Source organism: Rhinolophus sinicus, linkage group LG01 (genome assembly GCF_036562045.2).
Source record: "Rhinolophus sinicus isolate RSC01 linkage group LG01, ASM3656204v1, whole genome shotgun sequence".
Classification (NCBI taxonomy): domain Eukaryota; kingdom Metazoa; phylum Chordata; class Mammalia; order Chiroptera; family Rhinolophidae; genus Rhinolophus; species Rhinolophus sinicus.
This window is the reverse complement of record NC_133751.1, coordinates 52,390,253-52,413,174: the sequence shown is the minus strand read 5'-3', so window position 1 is coordinate 52,413,174 and position 22,922 is coordinate 52,390,253. Positions and strand designations below refer to the sequence as shown.

At 35.1% G+C, this 22,922-nt stretch overlaps 1 protein-coding gene across 5 annotated transcripts in view; it reads right to left on the bottom strand.

Moving 5' to 3' along the window:
- The window catches only part of TP63 (tumor protein p63), a 221,884-nt gene extending 204,742 nt beyond the window's left edge, over nt 1-17,142 (bottom strand). For 3 of the 5 annotated variants that reach the window (XM_019743154.2, XM_019743156.2, XM_019743159.2), the window contains exon 1: nt 16,605-16,771. In XM_019743154.2, coding sequence (XP_019598713.1) covers nt 16,605-16,723 — 119 coding nt within the window. In that variant the 5' untranslated portion in view covers nt 16,724-16,771. Of the gene's footprint in view, nt 1-16,604; nt 16,772-16,901 lie in introns of those variants that run through there. The other 2 variants (XM_074329390.1, XM_019743157.2) reach the window with 2 other exon arrangements.
- Between the last annotated feature and the right edge of the window lie 5,780 nt (nt 17,143-22,922).

The following is a 22,922-nucleotide window of genomic DNA, read 5'->3' as shown; positions in this document are numbered from 1 at the left end:
ACCTTAATATATTAGTCTCCTGTTATATAAGTCCACTACCTATGCCATAACTGAGTCTGGTTATGATGATTATTTCGTTCTTCATATTGTGACTTTTATACCTTTTACGTGCTTTAGAATTCTACATTGGAAGTTGAACATGTAATAAGGTAATAAGAACTGAAGTAAGTCGGCATTTAATGTGATTATTTATATTAATATAACTAGAAGTCAGGCTATGATTAAAGTTCGCTGTAGGTATAGATATCAGAATCTTCAAATTCCTCTTTCCTATCTTTATCTCCTCTTTTGACTTTGGTCTTTCTTGTGTGAGAATCTGTCCCTTGCAGCTCTTTCAGCTGCAATCTACTACTATTATACTAGAGTCCAGTGGTGTAGTGGCAAAGTGTTGGGGAGGGGAAAGGTCCTATAGTATTCTAATTAAATCTCAGTTTTCAGTGGGTCTGTATCATGGTGTTCGTCACAAGTGTTTCTCCAATTTATTCCCTCCACCTCCTACTCCCCTTTCTGACTGCAATATTCAAACCTATTTCCTTGAAATCATGTCCCGTGTTGACTATGTTATTTTTCCTAAGACATTAAACCTGAATGGGGCATGCGTGGGAACATTCCCAACTGATGAGCCCCTGACAAAGTCTTTTCCTCTGGATAATAACCTTTTGGTGGTGTTGTGGAGAAAAATCTCTGTATAATTCTCTTTCCTCCCCTTCAGTGAGGGATCTAATTCAGATCCTCACATTAAGAACCAGCCAGAGTTTCTGATAGAAGCCCAGGAAAGTATGGGTCTCCCCTAAGACTTCAATTCCGAGGTCTCTCACTGTTAAGACAGTTGATGAAACTTCTAGTACTTCATCAATATTACAGTTAAATATTCCTACCATTTTATGGCTTCTGCTGCAGTTAAGCAGATTGCTGCTATATCTCTCTGAATTCATCTATCTCTTCAGATTTTATGATGACCATATATCTCTCAATCTCACTTCTCTGACAGATATAAGAAAAGTTATTTACTTTTTTTTTGGTCCAGATTTTCCTTGTTGTAAGAGAAGCGGTGACAAACTCTGAGAACCTTACTCATTAGAGTCAAAACAGAAGTCTCACTAACATTTTTTTAAAGATTTGATAGTAACAGATGTCTCAATTTCTAGTTATTTGTGTTCCAATAGACTAAAAGTAGCTTTAAAAAAAATCACTAATGTTCCTTTCATTCCCACAAATTCTGTGAGTCCATGAAGAGATTAGCTATGGCATTTCTTCCTAACTGATAACCAAGGCTTGACATTACTACAAAAGTTATTGCAGGGTGTTATAGTTCAAAAGCTGTCTCATGATCTTCCCACTCAGGTGTTCTCAGAGGAATGCAAATGCTAAAATTTGGCTTCTCTCCAGTAACCCAATTAAGATAACTTCCAGCTCATCAAACTGAACAAAAATTATATTGAGGGCATGTGACAATGGAAAATAGGAGGACATGGCATGAAAGAGATGGGCCAGGAAATTTTATGTTGAAACCTGAGTGTTAGATATTAATATCTCTGTACATAAGAGATTCCTAAATAACTAGGTCATTAATACAACTATGAAAAGATTTTGTAATTTCTAGATTTTTTAACTTATTTATTCTTTTGATCATTTCTTTAGGATATTTCTTTTTTAGATACTTTTGTAAGAACTCATTACAACATTGGCATATCTGAGAACCCTAGTTTCTCACAAGGAAAAGAATAGCAATATCATTGTTTCCCACAAAGAATCAGTTGAAAAATATTTCTTAAAATTAGTTTATACATAATATACATGTATATATATATATATATATATATACCAAAAATATGTGCACTTTTTATCCCTTAGCAAACTTCCTTAATAGAAACCTGAGATAATTTTATGTTCTAATATCAAAGTCAGTAAGCAAAATAATTATGAATTGATTCTAAGATTAAACCAATTTTCTTGTTATATAGCATGTAGAAGAAAATATAACTTATCTTCTTCCACATACATTTCAGTTTAATAATCTATATTTTCATTTTGTCATGAATGATCCCTGTCATTTGTTTCTTTGGAATGGTTAATATGTTTTTTAAATTAAAAATTTGGTGTTAACATTCTTGTACTTAAGTAAATGTGTATTTCACATGTTTAGTGGAGTACTTCAACTGTTCTTGTATTTAAGACATCTTGCTGGCAAATGAGTCTTATGCTTTCCCAGCTTTAGCTAATAAGCACAAAGTTGTCTCACAAATAAATGGAAGATTAGGCATATAGCATTTATTATGAATAACATAAACACACATAAAGAGAGGATCTAATCATCATTTGATTCTTTAATCTCTTCAGTCTTAGTGGAGGGTGGGCTGAAATTCAACCATTTCTCCACCAAACACAAAGGACCACATTAAAGACTTGAGATGCTTCTCCCTAACACACTCCTTTGGTGCTAAAATAACAAAGACTAAAATTACCAGTTTAGATTTAATCCCCTAAAAATATAGAAAACTAGACAAGCATCCTATAATAAACATAGTTTAGTGCAAAAGCTCTAAGAAAATTAAACACTCAAGGAAATTTTACTTAATAATTACAGCTCAGGAAAGCTGACCTGCCATATATCTAAAAAGGTGTAGTTTTAGGTACATTGAACAGAGGCATCTAAAAATTAGTTTGAGTATTATGATCAACAACAATGGTGACCAGGAGGTACCATGATTTGAAAAGAAAACTACTTGTTTTGATTCAATCAGTCTAAATTTAGTAGATAACTCTACTGAGCAGAGTTTTAGGGGAATTGGATAGTTTATAACAGTGACATATAATGGAGACAACTAAGAAATAAGATCGATTGCCTTTTCTGAATAGAAGAAAAATATAGTTGATCTCTTTGGCAACATCACCAAAGAGACAGACTGATGTCTGCTAAAACTAGAGTGAAATATGATCAAACATATTAACATATCTAAAGGAAGAATATGCTAGTGGGAGGGAGGAGCATTTGCTGGTCATTGGTCAAGGCTGAGGAATATTTTGACTGTTGGGTCTTTCACTCTGTCTCAGCACATGTATATTCTGATCCAAGAACATGAGTCTCTATAAGGTGCTTTCAGTGGGTATATCTTTATGAAGTTAGCTGTAGGGAGATGAATGCATCAAGCTTCAAGTTGTCCATCTACCTACCATTTTTCTGCTATGCCATATTCATCTATCAACATGCTGAATCTAATTTGGTATCCCCCAACAATGTGTATACAGAAAAAGAATATGATTATCAGCCAACAGAAATGTATTCAAGATAATGTCTCTCATTGTAAGAGGTAACACATTGGATTTCTTATTTTTCATATATCAATTAATCTCTGAGTGTATTGTTAACCAAGGAATTGTTCTTGGGCTGATACATCAGGCTTCTAAGCTTTCAAAGTTGAGAGATAGCTTTGGATTGACACATACTCACTCAGGTAACACCATGCTGTGGGAACAAGATGCCCTTCTACAGATGACATTTAAGCCTGAAATAAGGTCCATCTCTACAAACTTCAACATATCCATTTGTTATTTTTTGAAATATATCCTAGATACTACCATTTTTTACCACCTTATTACAAAGCACGATTAACTCTCATCTAGATCAATAGCCCCTAGACTTGGTCTCTAGAGTCTGTTCCCCACATAGTACACAACCAAAGTGATTCTTTAAAGTATAAGGCAAAACAAAATCCTTGTAAGAGAAAAGAAGAAAACATCCTTCTTTACAGTCCTACTCCCTAACAATTGATCTTATCTCCTATCTCCCTGTTCTTGCTCATTCTGTTCTAGCCACTCTGATCTCCTTGCATTCCCTCCCTGGAATTATCTTTGTCTCTCAAATTCCTTCCTTATTTTCTTCAGATCTCTACTCAAAGGTCACCTCATCTAAGAGAACTTATTAGATGACCATCCCATTTAACACAGTATTCCTTCGGACTCTGTCATTCTCTCTCTATAGCCCTGATGTAGCCTCATTTTTATGCAGAAAATTTTCACCACTCAACATATCGTATGCTTATTGGTAGACTGAAGATATAAGTCCATGATAAAAGAGATGCATTTTTGCTCACTGGAGACTGGAATAGGTCATGGCACATAGATGGCACTCAGTACACTTTTTAAATGAACAGTTGCAGGAGAGAAATAGTATGTAATAACAAAAAGCTTATTTGATTAGCTCCCAGAAACCTAATCCTCCCTTTGTCCTCAATTAAGCATCTGCGTGACATTCAACAAGTCACTAGCTCTCTACCTTCAGGTTCTTTATCTACAAAATGCAACTAATAATAGCTCTATGGCTCAAATACTATATGTGAAAAGGTTTTACAAGGGATTTGAACAACCATGAGGGATTTGAACAAACAAGACATCCAGGCTTACGAACAGGATAGGTGGCAAAGTATAGTGAAACGAACACTGAATTCTGCATATGAAATGCTGACTGTAAGTCCTGATTCTCCCCCTGACTAGCTCTGTAACCTTGATTCAGTTACCCAACCCTTTTAAGTCTCATTTCCCTGACAAAAAAAGAAAACTTTCTCAACAAAAAATGTTCACTCATTTTAAAGAAATTGTATCTTGGTCATCAGAAGTATTATAAGCAAATAAATATATTTTTTATTATTTTTTCCATAATCCATTCAGTCAACAGTTATTTACTGAGCACCCATATGTGCCAGGCTCTGTTCTAGATGTTTGGAATATACCAGGGCACAAAGCAGACAAATATCCTGTCCTCTTGTTGCTTACTTTCCAGTGTAGGAAGACAGGTAAACAATAAACAAGGAAGTCAAATAGTATTTGGAAAGTGGTGTGTATTATGTGAACAAAATAGCAGAGTAAGGAAGTGGGGATTGGAAATTAGTGACAGTTACAGAGAATATCAAAATAAACAAGAAAGTCCCTCCCTCTGAAAGTTGTATAGGCAGGTTCTCAAACTTCAATGTACATCAGAATCCCCTGAAGACTGTGTTACAATAAAGAGTGTGTTGGGCCACAGCTCCAGGTTTTTTCATTCATTAGGGCTTACATGGGTCTTGAGAATTTGCATTTCTAACACATTGCCAGGTACTGCTATTGCTGTGTCACCCCTGAGAACTAGGTTAGAGCAATGCTTCTCAAATTTAATGTATTCATGAATTCACTTTAGTTCTTGTTAAAATACAAATTCCCATTTAGTAGCACTGATGTGGGCCCCCAGTATCTGTATTATTTCATGCACTACACTTTGAGTAGTGAGGATGTATTAAGTGAACAGAAACTTGTAAGTAAACATGCACAAAAGACATTATGAAATAAATATAAATGAAGACAACCCTTGAGGAGGGATTGGGTTTTCTCAGGGGAGGTTTTAAGGGTATGCCGAGGGGACAGAATCAGTGCAGTCTAAGGTGTGAGAAACATGAAGGGACAATAGTCTGTGACCAGAAAGGGAAGTAAAGATAGTACGATTTAGGACTGGAATAACTTCAAGTAATGAGGCAGTCTAGGACATAGTCGTGTGAGTTGGTAACTGAAATGGAGTGGAAATTGGAGTTCCTTGAGTTGAGGAAGTCCAGGAACTATAAGAGTACATTGTAGGAAGGTTATCAAAGGGATATTAGAGTACTCAAAGAGTTGGCAGAAATAAAGAGCAACATGGAGCCAAGTTCCAAAGAGAATCTCCTAAAGATCAGTGAATTGTCATAAAGTTCAGTAAATCACTTTGATGGTAGAGATTTCAGAAAACATGAGATTCTTGAGTGATAGTGGATAAACAATGATCTGAAAACAGCAGTGTTGCGCAAGAAATATGTTTGTTTCTTCTCTTGGCCCTCTACTGAAGAACAATGGGCAATATGGGTGTTTTCAGAGAAAGAACAGCTTTCAGTTAAGCCGATCTAGCAGAGAATAAAAGGAAAAAAGTCAAAGATGGAGGGAAAGTTTGTTCAAAAGATGGTGGCAAGTCAAAATACCACATTGAAAAAAAAAAAATCACATTGGTGGAGTGGAAATGGGAAAAAAGTGGGATTGATCTGGATGGAGTTGAGAATATATGAAAGAGAGTTCTATCTAAATGAGCAAATTTCAATAACAGAAATTAGGTAATGAGGGATTTGTGAGTTATCAACAGCAAAGGGGTAGGAAAAAAAAAAAGATAATTAAAGGAGAATTTTTGAAGTAAGTGGTACAAAGTTTCCAAATTGGGTAATTCCAATCTCTTGAAATTGAAACCGTGTGTATAAGGTCCTAGTTACTCTGACTGAATCTCGTTTATTTCCAAAGGTAGACTAGATTGTCCTCAAATTCAGCTCTCTTGGGTTGTATTAATGGTAAAAATGATAGTTGGTAACATTTTCCCTCTTTAGATTCAGACTGTTTTTCTAGAATGTTAAATTATTAGTTTTTAGGGTCTCTTTCATAAGTCTTCCTTATGCTTAAAAATTATTCCTATATTATTTACTGAGAGTTAATTAAGGCACTGACCATTAAAAAGAAACCACATTGCAGAAATCAGGATCCTACTCATCTCTACTATTGTCTAGCTATTTTACCCTGGGCAGTTTGCATAGCCTCTCTGTGCCTCAATTTCTTCATCTATAGAATAGCAATAATTAGAGCTACTCCCTTTACAGTGTTTGCTATGTGCCAGAAGCTGTCTTAAGCCATTTATACAATGAACTTGTTTAATTCTCAAAGCAATCCAGTCCGTTAGCCACTACTATGATCATGCTCATTTATGTGTGAGAAAACAGACACAGAGAGGGTAAGTTAGGAGATCTAATAATTGGCAGAGAAAATTGACCATGGCACACTTCCCCAAAATCCAGTTTCTTAAACATTATACTATTATCCCTTGGTTAGCAATACATACTAGTAAATACCTCTTGAAGTGGTTTTAAGATTCATTGTGTAAAATTAAATATGTAAAGTGCTTAGAACAGTTTCTGACATGTAGTGAGAATTCAATAAATAGTAGATATTTAGCTTGTTTATGTCTCATTCTCATTTTCTAAAAATACAGGATCAAAAGTTGAAATCTTTTAAAATTAGTAATTTTGGTTTCTGTAATTATAATTGTAATTGCAGTTAATAAAAAGTGCTAATTAAAACCACAAGTTATTTTATAGCTATTAAATTAACAAGATTTAAAAATAATATTCAAAGCTAGAACTATTTGGCAAAATACACTGGCGTGCCATTTTAAACAGTAATGTTTTCCAGAAACTTAAAAAATATATACCATGTTTCCCTGAAAATAAGACCGGGTCTTATATTAAGTTTTGCTCCAAAAGATGCATTAAGGCTTATGTTCAGAGAATGTCATCCTGAAAAATCATGCTAGGGCTTATTTTCCACTTAGGTCTTATTTTCGGGGAAACACGGTAGGTATAGCCTTTTATTTGCCAACCCTCTCACTTCTTAGGTGGGAGCATATCGTAGAGGGAAACAGCAAAAGTTTTTAAATCAGGTAGTCCTGGGTTCAAGTTCTAACTCGGGAGAATGCAAATACAAAGAGGTCCTTCCACTTACTGGTTATGTCACCTTGGTTAAATTAGTTTACTAATGATGAACTGATGATGAGCTCATTATGCAGTTACTTATACGATAAATGCAAAAATACATGACAAATGCAAAGTTCTTATGTAATTTATATAATAAATAAGACATTGGAATTATTTTATGATTATAACTTCTATGTATAAAAAATCACGGACCTAGAAGATGACATGGAAAACAACTGTTTTACCAGATTCTGTTGTTGTTGGCTTCCATTATTGTTGAGGACATGTCATTTGTTTAATAACTAATTTTTTGATATAATTAATATGAAATCACAAGTACACTCACCTGAACACGTTTCATTTGAGATACCTAAAGTTCTCTGACATTTGTTTCTACCTGAGCTTCTAAAGTCTTCCATTACCTCTAACTTAATTCAGATGATTCTAGAATCAGATTTTCTACAATAAAAATAAGTGCTTAAAAACTTAGAATTTTAAAACTTCTTATCATATATCCAACATCTAGCATTTAGTAAATATTTACTGATAATTATTGAATCGTTTTAGAGTTTAAAATAAGGTTGAACTATTTTCAGGCATTATTGTTTTTCTTTTTCTATTCTTCCTTGTCACGCCAAACAACATTATTTTTACATTTATTTAATTATTAGTTAATTTACAAAACTCCTTTAAAATATGCAACTCAGATAAACTAGATAATTTTTTCCCTGTAAAATCCAAAAGTCATATATTTTGTCAGTTTTGTTTATGTGTTTTTATTTTTTTATATTTTGTTGTCGTGATTTCTCACGTTTGCTTACAAAATGCCCTGATTTTACATTACCAGAACCAAGCATGGACTGGTTAAAAAAGAGTGCTTTGTGATATTTTCAGCTTTTGCCTCCCACGATGCAAAAAAATACAGAGCTACGAAAGAGAGAAAGACAAGAAGGAAAGGAAGCAGAGAAGTAGAGAGAAAAAAATGAGCTTTCCATTTTACTGCTTTGAAGGATTTAAGACTTAGAGGTAAGATAGTATATAAATTTTGTGTAGTATGATAAGGTGGGATGCAAATGCCAGATAGAAAGGCCAGTAGTGTATCCATAGACAGCGCAGCAATGAAGACTTTTGCTTAGTGACAAGACATAATTCCGCATGAGATTCTGTATAATGTGTGTCAGTGCAAATGCAACATTTAAGATCGTCTACATTCATACCAGTACCTCCCCGAAGATAAGTCATTCATTCATATTTCAAGTTTTTGTGAGGAAATCTCAGTTAAAGCCACATCAGCCTCTATAGGACACTAAAAAATAGATTTGTGATTTTTTTTTAGATGCGAAGATTTATCCTATTTAATAGAATCAGTTGTGATGCTGAAAAAAAAATCTTGAATAGAAGTATTGATGCTCATAACTTAGTTTGAAAATCCTGTCAAGCAAAAAGTTTTCATTCATTGCCTGAGATAAGACAAGAAATTAAAAAAAAACAAAAAAACAATAAAATGAAACATGCATCTTATTAGCACTTTTTATTTAAAGGAGTATGTAGTAGCATGGAAAAGTTGGAAGAAAGTAAGTTTGCTCATCGAATAATTTAATAAATATACTATATTTATGTAGTTCGAGGTAAATGGCAGTATTAAATTCAAGCACGAAAATGGACGCTTCACAGAGACAGAAAAGAAAAAAAAGCCAATGATGAATTTCAAACAGAATATGTAAAGCTTGGTATTTTTAAGATAGCTCTCAAACTGGACTACTTTGAGGAAATATCACCATATGATGGGAGGATAAGTTAAATGCAACCTACCATCTTAAGGTATAAGATACTTTAGAAGCAAAAGTCTCTATGGTAATACTGTGTTTCCCCGAAAATAAGACCGTGTCGTATATTAATTTTTACTCCAAAAGACACATTAGGGCATATTTTCAGGGGCTGTCTTATTTTTTCATGTACAACAATCTACATTTATTCAAATACAGTCATGCCATCTTCTTCTGGAACATCATCATATTGTTCTAAACGCGTCCGTCTGGCTGACGATCTTAACTGAAGCTTATTTTTGGGGTCAGTCTTATTTTTGGGGCAAAACATTATTATTCCTATCATGAATTTATATGTAATATATTATTTATTTCAATATACACCACATATGTAATAAAGGTTTCATTAAAAATCTACTCTAGATATTCATGTGGCTAATTAAATTATCACACCAGCTTCCAATTTTGTACTTGTTGACTTAAAATGCTTTATCAGTCTTAACATTATTATGACACTGGTTTTGCCCTCAATTATGAGAGAGCTGCCGGTTTGTGGAACATGAGAATGGGTGGTTGCTGTTCAACTTGGCAAATTAAGTTTGCTCATTTGAAACAAAAGAAAAAGTTACTGAAAATTTGAAAGTGGCAAGGTCATTTTGAGCCCTTACATTGCTCTTAAACTTAACGATTTCATTTTGAACTTCAAAGAATCTCATTCACAATAAAAAGAGAGTCAGATATAAGTGGAGAATGGAAGGTAAACAATGATAATAAGAATAGACAATTAGTTCTCTCCATCTAAGTTATCCACAAATATTATGGCTTAAGGTAAAACAGAAATGTTAATAACTGTCATTTCCAAAACCTTGACTAACCAATAAGTACACATCACCCCATGTCCATTTCTCATCCGATTTTAAATAGAACAAAGTGACTTTTAGAGGTTGGGAAGTGCATAATTATATAGACCGGAGTCTTTGGACTTTGATCATAATTATAGTGCTTTATCCATCTATCACTTATTGCTGGAGGACTATTCATTGGTGAGTTCTTTAAAGAAGATAGAAACCCTGTCAGGACAAATTTGAGCTGCAAAACAGCTAATCAGAAACTTGGCTCTCTTAACTTGAAACAGATTGAAAATTGCCACTTTAATCTCACAATCCACTTGGCTTTTAAGTACAGCGAGTACACGAAGTCTCTCTTTGGGAAGGCATGGGTCTGTTGTTCCTATGACTGGATACTGTTTTATGAGCTTTTATTGGTACATTCAGTCCATATTTTCCTGACTATAGGTAGCAGTTCTCAAAATTGGGTTTGCAAACAAACAAATCATCTGGGGCGCTTGATAAAAATGCTGATTTTGCATTCCTTCTCCTTATCATCAACTTTTTCAAAGGGAAGCATCGATGTAATTGTAAACCTAAAATTAACTGGGAACCTTACAGCACCTGAAGGTCTGGAGCTGTTTTCCCAAGAGTGGTCTGAGAACTACATGAATGAAAATTGTTCTTTGTTTATAAAACAATTCTAAAACTCAACCTAGACTTATCAAATCATAGTCTCAGGTGTTGATATCACATCTCTCTGAATTCCTGACATCAGAAGTGAACATGTATATCACTGTGGCTTCCTGAATCTGAACTTTGGCCTCATACTTTCAGTTACTAAGAGTCAAATATACCTTTGTGTAAAGCATTTTGAGAAACTTTAACTGATGCTAATAACAAAAATCACCCTTTCAACTTGCAGCCTCCAGGTTGGGTGGTTTGCACTTGCAGTCTCCAGCCCAGGAGCTGGTGTGCTTCTATCCTTCCTTGTACCTCTTTGTATTATTTCTGTACAGGTAGTTCTACTTCAGATTTCCTGAGGTCTAGAATTGTCTCTTACTCACACCTTCTACCTTCCCCACTCAGCACCAAAGAAACAAACAAACAAATAAAATCATGGACTACTTTAAACAAACAATCAAAACAAAAGAAGTTTTAGTTTCCATAGCTACTATTTGGGGATAAAAATCCTTTCCCTGGTGAATTAGTTTCCTAATGTTGCTGTAACAAGTTTCCACAACTGTGCAGCTTAAACCAATACAAACATATTATTTTACAGTTCTGTAGGTCAGGTCTTTTCAGGCTTCTAAAGTCTGCCAGTTTCTTTGGCTCATGATCCTCTTCCACCTTCAAAATCTGCGGAGTCTTTTCTCACATCATATCACTCTGACTCTTTCTCCCACTTCCACTTTTAAGGACTCTAGTGATTACATTGGGTCCACATGAATAATCTAAGATAATCTACCTATTTTAAGGCCAGCTGATTAGCAGCATTAATTCCATCCGCAATCTTAGTTCCCTTTGCTGTGTAACAGAGCAACTTGAAAGGTTCTGATGATTAGGATGTGGCTGCCTTTGGAGGCGATTATTCTGTCTACCACACCAGCCCACCTTCCAGGTGGATATGACACTTAATGTTTTGGAAAATACTTTGTTAACCATAAAGTTCTATATAGATCTAATACAATGTTATGTTTTATGGTAGAAATAGCAATGAACTGGGAGTCAAGACACTTGAATTCCAGACCTGGTTCTGCTACTACTCTGTTGCATGATTTTGGGCAAATCACTTAACCCCTCAGGGATTCAAATTTCTCATTTCTAAAGTATAAGAATTAGGAGACACAGGCCAAGATTATGTCAAGGCCCATAATGATCTTTGTTCTCAATTTAAAGATGATATAGAGCAAAATGGAACATAAGGTATGCCTACATGAGGACACAATTGTTGCTGGGAAAGGACCCCCAGTCTGCTGTTGATCTACCCACATAAGAGTAGGACTGAGCAAATACACTAAGGGGATGAATTTCAGAGTTTAGCTGGGTTCATATTTAATTCTCCAAAGTCTTATCTGTGAACAGTAGATCAGAGTTTGTTACCTGCAACTTATCTTATGAGAAAACTTTGATTTCAATAGCTTAAGTAATTTCATGACGGTCACATAATCATTTTGTGGTGGAGTTAAGACTATTATCCAGATCTTGTGACAAGTCCTACATGCACTCAGCTCACACAGAGCTCAGGAGCAGCATACAGAGATGTAATGCATCATAATTTTGGCTGACCACAGTTGGTCATAAAAGTCTTTTAAAACTTATTCTTGTGAAAATTGTAAGGATTTAAAGCAGTTTTTCCCTGGTTACAACTGGTGGATACATTAGTCCCTGTTGATAAATGGTATCTTCATATTTCTTTATGAAATAATTCTTCCTGTCCTCTGCCTTGCTTCATTTCAAATGCTGATATAAATATTCACAGACTGTAGCATGTTGGCTCATTCCTTTCAGTCAGATAGAGAAACTCAGTGATTATGGAAATGGCTAAAATTAATAAATTGGCCTTACTAAAATCAGGTTTGTTTATTGAAGTGGATGTATACACCCTTTATCTTACATCAGAAAGTTTATTATCTATGTTATGTCAGTTTTTTAAAGTCTTCATATGCACATAACACTATGGGCATATTTTTATTTTTGAACTTGCCAGAATCCTGGCAGCAAAAAGAGCACAGGAAAAAAGAGTCAATGAAGAGAGTTTAATGAAGGGACTATTTATCAATGGATAAGGGATTTGGTATGGCTTTTTGGAGTTAGCAGTGACTAGGGATGGTTATCACTCCTAAGCTAGAAGGTATGGGAGAGTAGGGAACAGTTACTGGAAATCAAGACACCTGGACCGAGGCAAGACCTCTGACAGGATCTGTACCCTTCTGTAGAAAACCCAAAAGGGACATGGCCAGGGAAACATCCCCAACTTCACTCTCTCCATATCCTTCGATCTCCTGTTAGAGGTTCCCAGGGGTTGAACCCAAGAGGAAACGAGAGGAGAAATGAACTGTCATCGCAATATTTAGAAGGCAACTTTCTGGGGTATAGAACAAGAAGGAGGAGGATGGAGATGGATGTAACGGGGCAAATGGAGGACACCCAACAAAGAACTACACCTGCCTTTACGTGATGTTAATGAAATGATCTTCCACTATAAGTTCACTGTCACCACCCTTCCTTTTAGGATATATTTAGAAAGCACAGCTAATAAAGTTGACCTTTAAGCTAGTAGAGCATAAAATTCACAATCGATATGTAATTTGTACAGGAAACACTTCCTACTCATCCATTCAGTACTTTCGCAGTTTCAGCTTCTTGTGAAAGAATTTCATCTGTCTTTTAGTAGTACTTGGTTTAAAAAAATCAATTTTCAAAACATTTATTTTTTTAAATGGCAATTCTAAAAAATAAAGGGATTCAGAAAGGCCCAAATTATAACCTAAACAATAAATGAACAAAGATTTAGCTTCTACATTGATAATTTTAGCCTTATTTTAAGTATTTATATAATAAAAAATAAACAAATGGAACTCGTCGCATAAAGTTTTTATTTATAAGTGAGTGGTAACTTACCGATTGACTCTTATTTATTTATCTTGCATCACTTCATCTATGTTTCAATATTTTTATTAAAATAAATTAGTAATAAAGTGACAAGATCTAATTTTGTTCACTTTCTCTTCTTCTTTTCAGAACAGTTTTTGCAAAAACTAAAGTAAATTAGCTTCAACATCAGAGAAAAACTAAACGTCAATATAATCAAGTACAAAGGAAAAAAGCAGGGGGTGAAATCTCAATTTTAACTTAGAGAATGATTGTCGTAATACTTTCAAGTGTATATTAAAATTGTGGGGTTTTTTTGGGGGGAATGGTATTAGTATTCAGTAATGAATGATAATAGCATCTCTCATTTATTCTGTTAGTGATAAAAAGAAATTCCTCCAAGCATTAAGGTAGCTTGGAGTTAAAAATAACAAGATATCCTGTTCTTTCTTTTTTTGAAAGTTCTTTCACGACTTCTTTCTAAAGACAAGGTCAAGAAAATGACAAATTTAACTATGTAGATGACTATGATTATGGAATGATTAAATTTGGTCTATCTTAAAATAGATTTTGTAAACTGAGAACAACAAAGGTTGTCCGCTAAGCAAAACCAACTCAAACCCATTCACTCATTAGGCATCAAAGTGAATATTGTGTGTTTCTTGGTTTGACAATAATGGTATCATAGATTATTCACAGTGATCTTTCACTTATTCATTCATGTATTCACTACGTAGTACAGACAGGAAAGTAGTGCTAATTCAATCCTTAAAATATGACAGAATAGTTAAAATATTTGAGGAAAATATAGCTGTTATTAACGTAGAAGTATTATACTATAGAGTCAAATAAATGAACATTACAGCCATATCTTATTCATTTTTGTATTTCCGGTGCTTTACTCAGAATAGATGCTCAGCTACATATATTTTATTCTCATTAATATATTTATGCTCATTAATATACATATATATGTATGCTCATTCATTTATTTTCCAGTTTTTATTACAAATGGGAAGTACATAATCTTGCCTAAAACAATTCATTAGACAAATAAATGGTCCTTGGTTACCCTGCCCTGCAATCTCACAGCTCCCCAACATACTTCCCTCCTTTCCCCAAAAGGGACAATCACCATTATTAAAGCTCAGGACATTCAGGAAAATTTAAAACTATGTTAAAATACTATTATTATTTTGAATTTCACAATCTGTCAAAAACTGAGATGATATTTGCTCCATGAATTAATAGTTTGTGGGGATAATATGAAAAACAATTTCCTCATTTACTTATATTCACAGGCCTCTCTCACCAATCACTAGAAATGCCTCTAGACAGAGGTGTATCAGATTAATGTGCGGGTTGCTAATCAATAGAAAAAGTTGCTTCTAGAGCTGAGGTAGATCCAAGTACCTACTTTTAAAAAGAGGCCCTCAAACGGGAGCATTATACGACTAATGTTTCATCCGAATTATGCTCTTAGAAATATTATTTCAAAAGATTTTTAATGGAATAGAAAAATTTTGAGGCTGAAAAATATTTTGAGAAACATCTTTAGTGTTTTATTTAGTGTTTAAAATATTTTGAGAAACATCCTTTAGTGTTTTATTCTTTATTGACCCTATCCCCCACTCCAACTAAATCTAATTTTCAAGTTATCCAAGAATATAAACTCCAGAGCCATTCATTTTTGCTAGTATTGTTCATGGCATATAGCAAGACAAGACTCAAACACCATTCACATTTCCAATTTCCACCTGAAAGACCACAAACTTACTTCCTCTCTTTCTTTCCTTTTTCTCCCTCTCTTTTCTTTCTCTACCATTCCATTTACCTTTCTGCCTTATCTTCCTCTTCTGCTTTCTCATACAGCTCACCAGAAACCACACAAAAAAGAGAAGCAAAGCCTACATAGTCGGCCTTAGTGTTCCACATGGTGACAAGTCATATTAATGAAAAAAGCTCACATATCTTCGGTAATTGCCTCGGAAATGTGACAGTAACTGAGCCCTGCCCAGAGCCCACTCCACTTCTGGTATGAAGCTTCAGTACCGCCGGTGGTGAATGACAAGTTAACCCCTTTGAACCCCACCGTTTCAACACTCAGAGGACCTCTCTCATTAGTCTTATAAAATAAAGTACGAAATTCCAACATCAAATCTCATGCTGTTGAATTAACAACATCACACTGCTACCTACGACATGAATATCTCCCATAACTTTATGACTGGAAAAACACTGTTCAGATTTCATTTACCAGTTTAAAAATAGCAAACTCTAATTTGAAACACATACACACATGCATCGTGCATGCTCACTAATATTCCTTCTTAGTGCTAGGCAAATGTTCCTTCCTATAAACATAAGTAAAATTCAGTATAATCACAAGTTTTAAAAGTCAGATTTGTCAAAAGGTGATGTTTGTTATGAAACAAATCCAGAAGAAAACATTTCTTAAAGGCAAAATGACAAGCTATAATCTCCTTGGTATAACAATGACTATTTATCTGTTTTTAATGTATAAATCAAAATTATTCTGTGTTTATTTTGACTTGGAAATCATCCATAGATGATCCCTGTCCAATGAAATTTCTTCTTCTTGGGTGGATGAGTGCTGAGCAAGGCAGATAACAGATTTTAAACATCTTAAAATGGTGTGTGTGTTTTTTTTTTAAAGAAACCATGGTAAGATTGTCTTCAACCTTTGTCACTTTATAGATCCAGACATGAACTAAAAAAGATAATTAGAAAAGATACACACAGGCCACTTTAAGTCAACAGAAAGTCCAAAATAATATCACTGTGCTCATGAACAAGGAGGGGTTGCTCTTTGTACATGGCAGAAACAGTCATAATACACAAGGCACTCAATTAAGTTTTGATAGAAGTTATGTCACGTTTAAACTCACCGCTGGATGTAAGGGTCGGGGCAGTACTGTAGTGTGGCACACCGTGAAGTTTCAAAATTCATTTCCTTCAACTCTCTTGATATCAACAAGTAGAGAACAATTATATAACATATACACATATACCTGTGTATATATAGATATAAAGCCAGGAGGCTAAAAGCAATAGGGTCAAATGCTATCAGACATAGTTTAGACACTTCCCCCTTCACACCCATTTGCAAAGGGGCGGAGCGTTCCTTGATCTCAGCCAATGAGATTCATCAAGCAATTAAATCATCAGAAACAGTCAAATCTTACCAGCTGGGCATCCTCTCTAAAGTTGTTCTTCCCCCTCTGCCACGGCTTTAGAGTCCTTGATGTATAGTGGCCACACTTGTTGGCAACTTGGAGGCATCTCTGAACTTCTGGTCTCTCTGGTGATTGGATGCTGGCATGAATGGCATCAGAGTTTAATTTCAGCAGCTTGCACTTTTGTAACAGAACCGAGTTGATGAGTGTCCACCCTGCTCCAGCTAATTAATATTTCATTGTGTCTTCAGACTGATTTGATTTGAAGACTTCTGTAACTGCTTCTGGAGCTAAATTGTTTACAGAGCTGCTTAGGAAGGTTGTTTTTTAATTCATGTCCACCTCCCCCCTCACCCTCACCCCCCTTCATTCTCCCTTTCAGCCAACCGCCTGTTGTGGTCACAATCTCAAATAGCAAAGACAGGGAAATTCCTTGATTATATTTAACCTAGAACTCACTCTTCCTCTCAACTAAGAGAAAGAGATAGCCATTCATATCCCCTGAGAAGATTTGCCTTCTCCAAATGAAGAAAAAAAAAATATTTGTTGAGTTTCTTAAAATCCTACTTCAAACATACACATGCACACAAACACATACACAATCTTCTTAAGGTGATATTAAAATGGAAAATAATATGTTATTTTAGGCTATTTTGCAGTTTATAAAATTATTTCAAATTGTTAATGAAAGCATTCTAACTGATTTCAATTTCTATCAGTTTGTCTCACTCTCATCTGTGTCACTGTTTTTGCTAGTTTTGGTTTTGCTTTGATTTAATCTACTTGGGAGTAAAAGTCTTTAAAATGTTCATATATTAAAAATTAACATAATATCAGAAAAGTCTACATAAAGAATAATTTATTTCCTTTTGGAACACAGGCTGTAAACCTACCCTGGTTTTGTGATTTGGAAATTGAATGAAATATGATTCAGAAGCTAAATTAAAATAGCCTCCAACAGGAAAAAAAAAAAAACAGTTTGTGTGCCCAAGTGTCACTAACATGGCAAGTTCACATCTCCTATTCACCCCCTAATCAGAAGTCACCTGTGAACTGGTGACATCAGTAGTTCTCAAAGTTGTGAGACAAGCTAAAGTTCTTTTCAGAGGAATTTGACATTTCCTTATAAGAAATTTGAATTCAAAATGTATTTAGTAAAAAAATATTTTATTTGTTGTTTCAGCCAGAATAGGAGGGAGAAGCTATTTAAAACTTGACATTCTCTTCCCTTACTTAGCCTGAGAGTGTCTAACATCTGTGAATTGTGAAATTCACAAACATGTCAGCCTGAGCCCCAGCCAAATCAAACAGCTTGTTCTACAAAATGTGAAACTTGAAGTGAAGATCATTTCACTAATTAATTATGGATTTGTTAATTGGAGGTAACGTGTTTGGCTTTATTCCTTGCTATTCAAAAATACAGATGACAGGAATATACAAAGTCTTAAATTGAAATGACTCAATTTCCTGTGACCATGGCCAAAGACCTTTTCTTTTCCCATTTATAAAACAAGAGCAAAATAATGATCTCCAGGGCAGTGCTATTCAAATGTTAACGCACCTGGGAGTCACCTGGACATCTGGTTAATGCAGATTATCTTCAGCAGGTCTGGGGTGGGGCCTGAGGCTCTGAATTTCTAATGAGCTCCCAGCTGCTGATGATACTGCCAGTCTTTGTATCACACTTTGAGGAGCAAGACCCAGTGCTCTTCTCAGGCCGGATATGTACTTACTTCCAGGAAATAAGCAGAACTCTTCTAAATATCTTAAATCACCAGCAGAATCTCTAAGACTCCCAAATAAATTATCAGTTTGTAAACATACTTGACGTGTTCTTAAATTCAAAAGGTTTATAGCCTAATTCATTTATAAAGCCATTTAAAATGTACATCCCGACATCAATAGTTGTTATTGAAAAATCCTAAATTTACTTAGCTAAGAGGGACAGATATTAAATGGCAAAAATGTTTATATAAATAATTATGAAAAATATTGGTTCCTGTTGCATTGTGGAAATAAAAGCAGAGAGTTACCTCGACGAAGAGCAAATGGAAAACTTTCTAGAATTCAACAGCACACAACCTGGGAAAACAAGGGACAATTATAATTACCATAATTGCCACTTCTGTTTATATTACATTCCTCTTCCCTCAGGGGACCCAGATTACTATACATATGCATAAATTATTTCTTTGGTGTACAAGTTAGATTTTTTTCCAGCATCTTAAGTCTTTTAGACAGAGACTGTAATAGAGGAAGTTACACAGAAACCTAGGAGAAGGCAATTGTCTTTATGACCATAACCTACATGTTTGAATGATGTTTGTGAAGACTTTTGATTTGTATGAAGTTGAGGAGAAAGTTAAGGGCGTAGGAAAACAGCAGCATTTAGGGCTTGGAGCTCTGAACATAATATAAGAGAAAGGAACACTTTCTTCTTCCCAGATCCTAGCAGCCAAGATTGTGTAGTCTGCCACACACAGGTATTCAAAACACAAACCCATCTCACTACTATCCATGTGAATTTCACAACTGCTTTTTTTATGCACTCTATCCACTAGGTTACATACTTTTCTGGTTGCTCTCCTGTCTTGGATAATATTTTGCTCAGAATTTCTTTAAACCCCTCTTCGTATATCCACCTTACAAATCCTTCAAAGAAGAGGAACCCTTTCTCATCCCTTCAGATAAAAGGAAGCTCCCCTACCTTGGATGTCCTGAATCATTATATATGCACTCCTATAAGGGCAACTGCTACTTTCTTTCTGAATTTGAGCTATTTTTGCTTCAGACCTGTCATGGACCAGGAACAACTTGAGGGTGGGTTTGCTATCTGATTCATGTTGGTATCTCCAGGGACTAGCAAACTATGGTCCAGTGGATAAATAATATGTTTATACCTTGCAAAATTCATCTAATGATAAATATTATAAGTGATTAAAACAGAATTTCCATCAAACACTTGGCCTTTTAGAATCAACTTTATTGAGGTATCATTTACATACAATGAAATTCCCTAATTCTGTAAGTGTTCAGTTTGAGGAGTTTTGACAGGTCACATACCATGTAGCCTTCACCACAACCAACATATAGACTAATCTATTACCCCAGATAGTTCTTCCATACCTCTTTGCAGTTAATCTTCCTTTACTGCTGGCTCTAGATAATCGCTGTCTTGCTTTTGTCATTATGTACTATGTGTATATTTTCTAGAACAGCATTATTCAATAGAACTATCTGTGATGAAGGAAATATTCTGCATTTTCACTGTTCAACATAGTAGCTACTAGCAACATATGGCTAAAGCAACCGAGGAACTAAAGTTTTATTTTTATTTAATTTTGATTGGAAGAGCAGGTTGAAAAATGAATGTTGGGAAAGGGCTGGAACAAGGATAGCTTCAGAGAGCTAAGTAACAGAAATTCAGTCACTTCAGAATACCACAGAAGGAATAGGTCAGACCCAACAGGTTTGTTTGAACTTGAGTTATTTAGCTTAAGATTCAAATTCTCAGAAGGAAGATGCCATTTTTGGCTAGGACTTCTTGATCAATAGTCCCACCAAGACTGGGGCAAAAAGAATTTCCAAAAGAAAATAGAGGTTAGTAACAAACAAGGACAGAGCAATAGGTATAGGGCAACAGATAACGGCAGATTCTAATAGGAGGGGCTAAAAGTGGATGTTTCCACACATTCCTTAGCGCTCTGGCTGTCTGTGGCTCTGTGATTGGAGAAGCTGAATTCCTGTTTTAGGGTAACGGAACCTCAGGGCTTGTCTTCTCCAAGCTATCCTGACTGACCCCTCTTTTATAACACGGGCATCAGGAGAGAACCTTTTAGCACAGGACGTGGTGAAGCAAATTCACGATGTATCACTCAGATCGAAGGGACTAAAGAGTTTGGTAATTTTTAGTTTTAATATACTTTTTCTGTACATATCTTCAGTTCAAACACATGATCTTTATTTTAGAGAAGTGGAAACCAAGTTCTGTTTTGAGGGGATCCTACTAATTTTTCCAATGTTGTGCTCTATAAATCTGATATCTGCTGAAGTTGGGCATCTAGTAGGATTAAAGCCGGCCCTAGAATTTAAGTGTGCTGGATTATGAATATATATATATATATATATATATATATATATATATATATATATATAGAAAAAAGCAAATACATTACAGGCTTAGTCATATGCTTCTTCTGATTTGAACTCTACCTCCTTATATGATGAAATCTGGAATTCATCAAAAGAAAAAAAATAGATAGTTAAGCTAACATGTCAGAGTCTACTGAGAAGAAGGAAGATGCTTCAGGGAGGTGTCTGAGGAAAGGGACACTCTCCTATTCAGAGGGCATGCAAGGAAACATAGAGGGCAATTAGGGAGGGAGGAGGTTGGCAGTTTCCCTAACAGACAAACCTGATACCCTCCAAGTCACACCCAGTGTCCAAAAGCAATGTGGGTGGGCTTCTTTTCCAGACATCACTGAACAGCTGTGTGTGGGCTGCTTCTTACTCCCACCCCTCCTTTACTCAATGCCTACATGAGGGAGAGATAAATAAGGAGACATAGGAAGTCCTTATTTGGCACTTTCCAGATTTTTTTTTTTTTTCTGAACCATTTGTCTATTGTAGATATGATGTTCCTATTTCTAAATGTTTTGATGTGGACTTTTTAAAGTGAGGAAATCTCTTATAATCATGGTTCAATAACTGAAATGAAGAAATAACATTGATAAAATATTATCTTTTCTGTTCACCTTATTCAGATTTTACTAATTGTCCCAATAATCTCCTTTATAGCAAGAGAAAATTCCAAATTATACACTGCATTTGTTAGTCTCTGTTTCTTTGGTGTTTTTTAATCACAACAGTTTCTAAGTCTTTATGATTCATAACATAGATATTTTAGAAGCGTTCAAGAGAGTTAGTCTGTAGAACATACCTTAGTTTAGGCTTGACAGATGTGCCCTCATGATTAGAGTTGGTAGAAACATTACAAAAGTGGTACTGTGTCCATCTCAGTGCATCATATCAAGAATTGCTTGGTTTTTAAAGCCCACCAAAAGGTTTTCCCCAGGCCTCATTTCAGAAGCAGAGTTTCTGTAAACCTTATAAAGTGTAAATGTCAAGGCGTCTTACTTGCACATTCCCTTCTAAGGTCATGGGAACTACCTTAGCAATATGTTTGCATAGTCATTATGTTTCTGTAAAATAGACAAATGTGAGACATTCATCGCCTTCCATGTTACATAGAGTGGCCGTGGGATGTTTAGGATCCAGCCAAGGGTCAGTTGAATGGGGGATACTTTTAGTTTGGGTTTGGGGAAGGTAACACTTACGTGGTTTGTAGTTATGATTCAGTAAAGTTAAATTAATGCATTTCTCTTGGTGCAGAAATGGCTTCCAAGAATCCTCCTGCCCATGGAATTGACTCACTGGGCATCATGTCGTTGAAGACTCAGGCTGGAGGTTATATCACAATATGGATATCCCTTACAATAACTGTCATGGGAAATGTGTGAATAGTAGAGGACAAACAGAGTTTGAAATGCACGAGCCAGAATCTAATCTGGAATTTTTTTTCCTCCCTTTATCAGGCATACAAAAATTTTAAGCATTAAATACTGAATATAATCAATATTTAATCAAAACCCAGGTTCTCTCCTATCTATTACTCAGCATATACATTATAAATGCACCATACTGTCTTTGGTCATTTATGATGGGAGATACATTAAATAGAGTTTATCCTTATACTTGTGTTTGTAGGAACACGGATGGCCATGCTGCAAACAGCAAGTGTCTATTAAGCTTCAGACTGGGGCTTGCAGAAGATAGGACTGTGTATATGATGTTAAGATTCTACCCAACCCTAAGAGTCCACGATTCTATGACTGTAAACTGGCATGATACATTTACATATTTTTCTTTTATTTATCTATTTATAAGAAATCACTTTGTTCCAGAATGATTTGAGGTAGCTTATGAAATATATACACTTACAAGAAAAATAAAAAGTACGTATGCAGGATT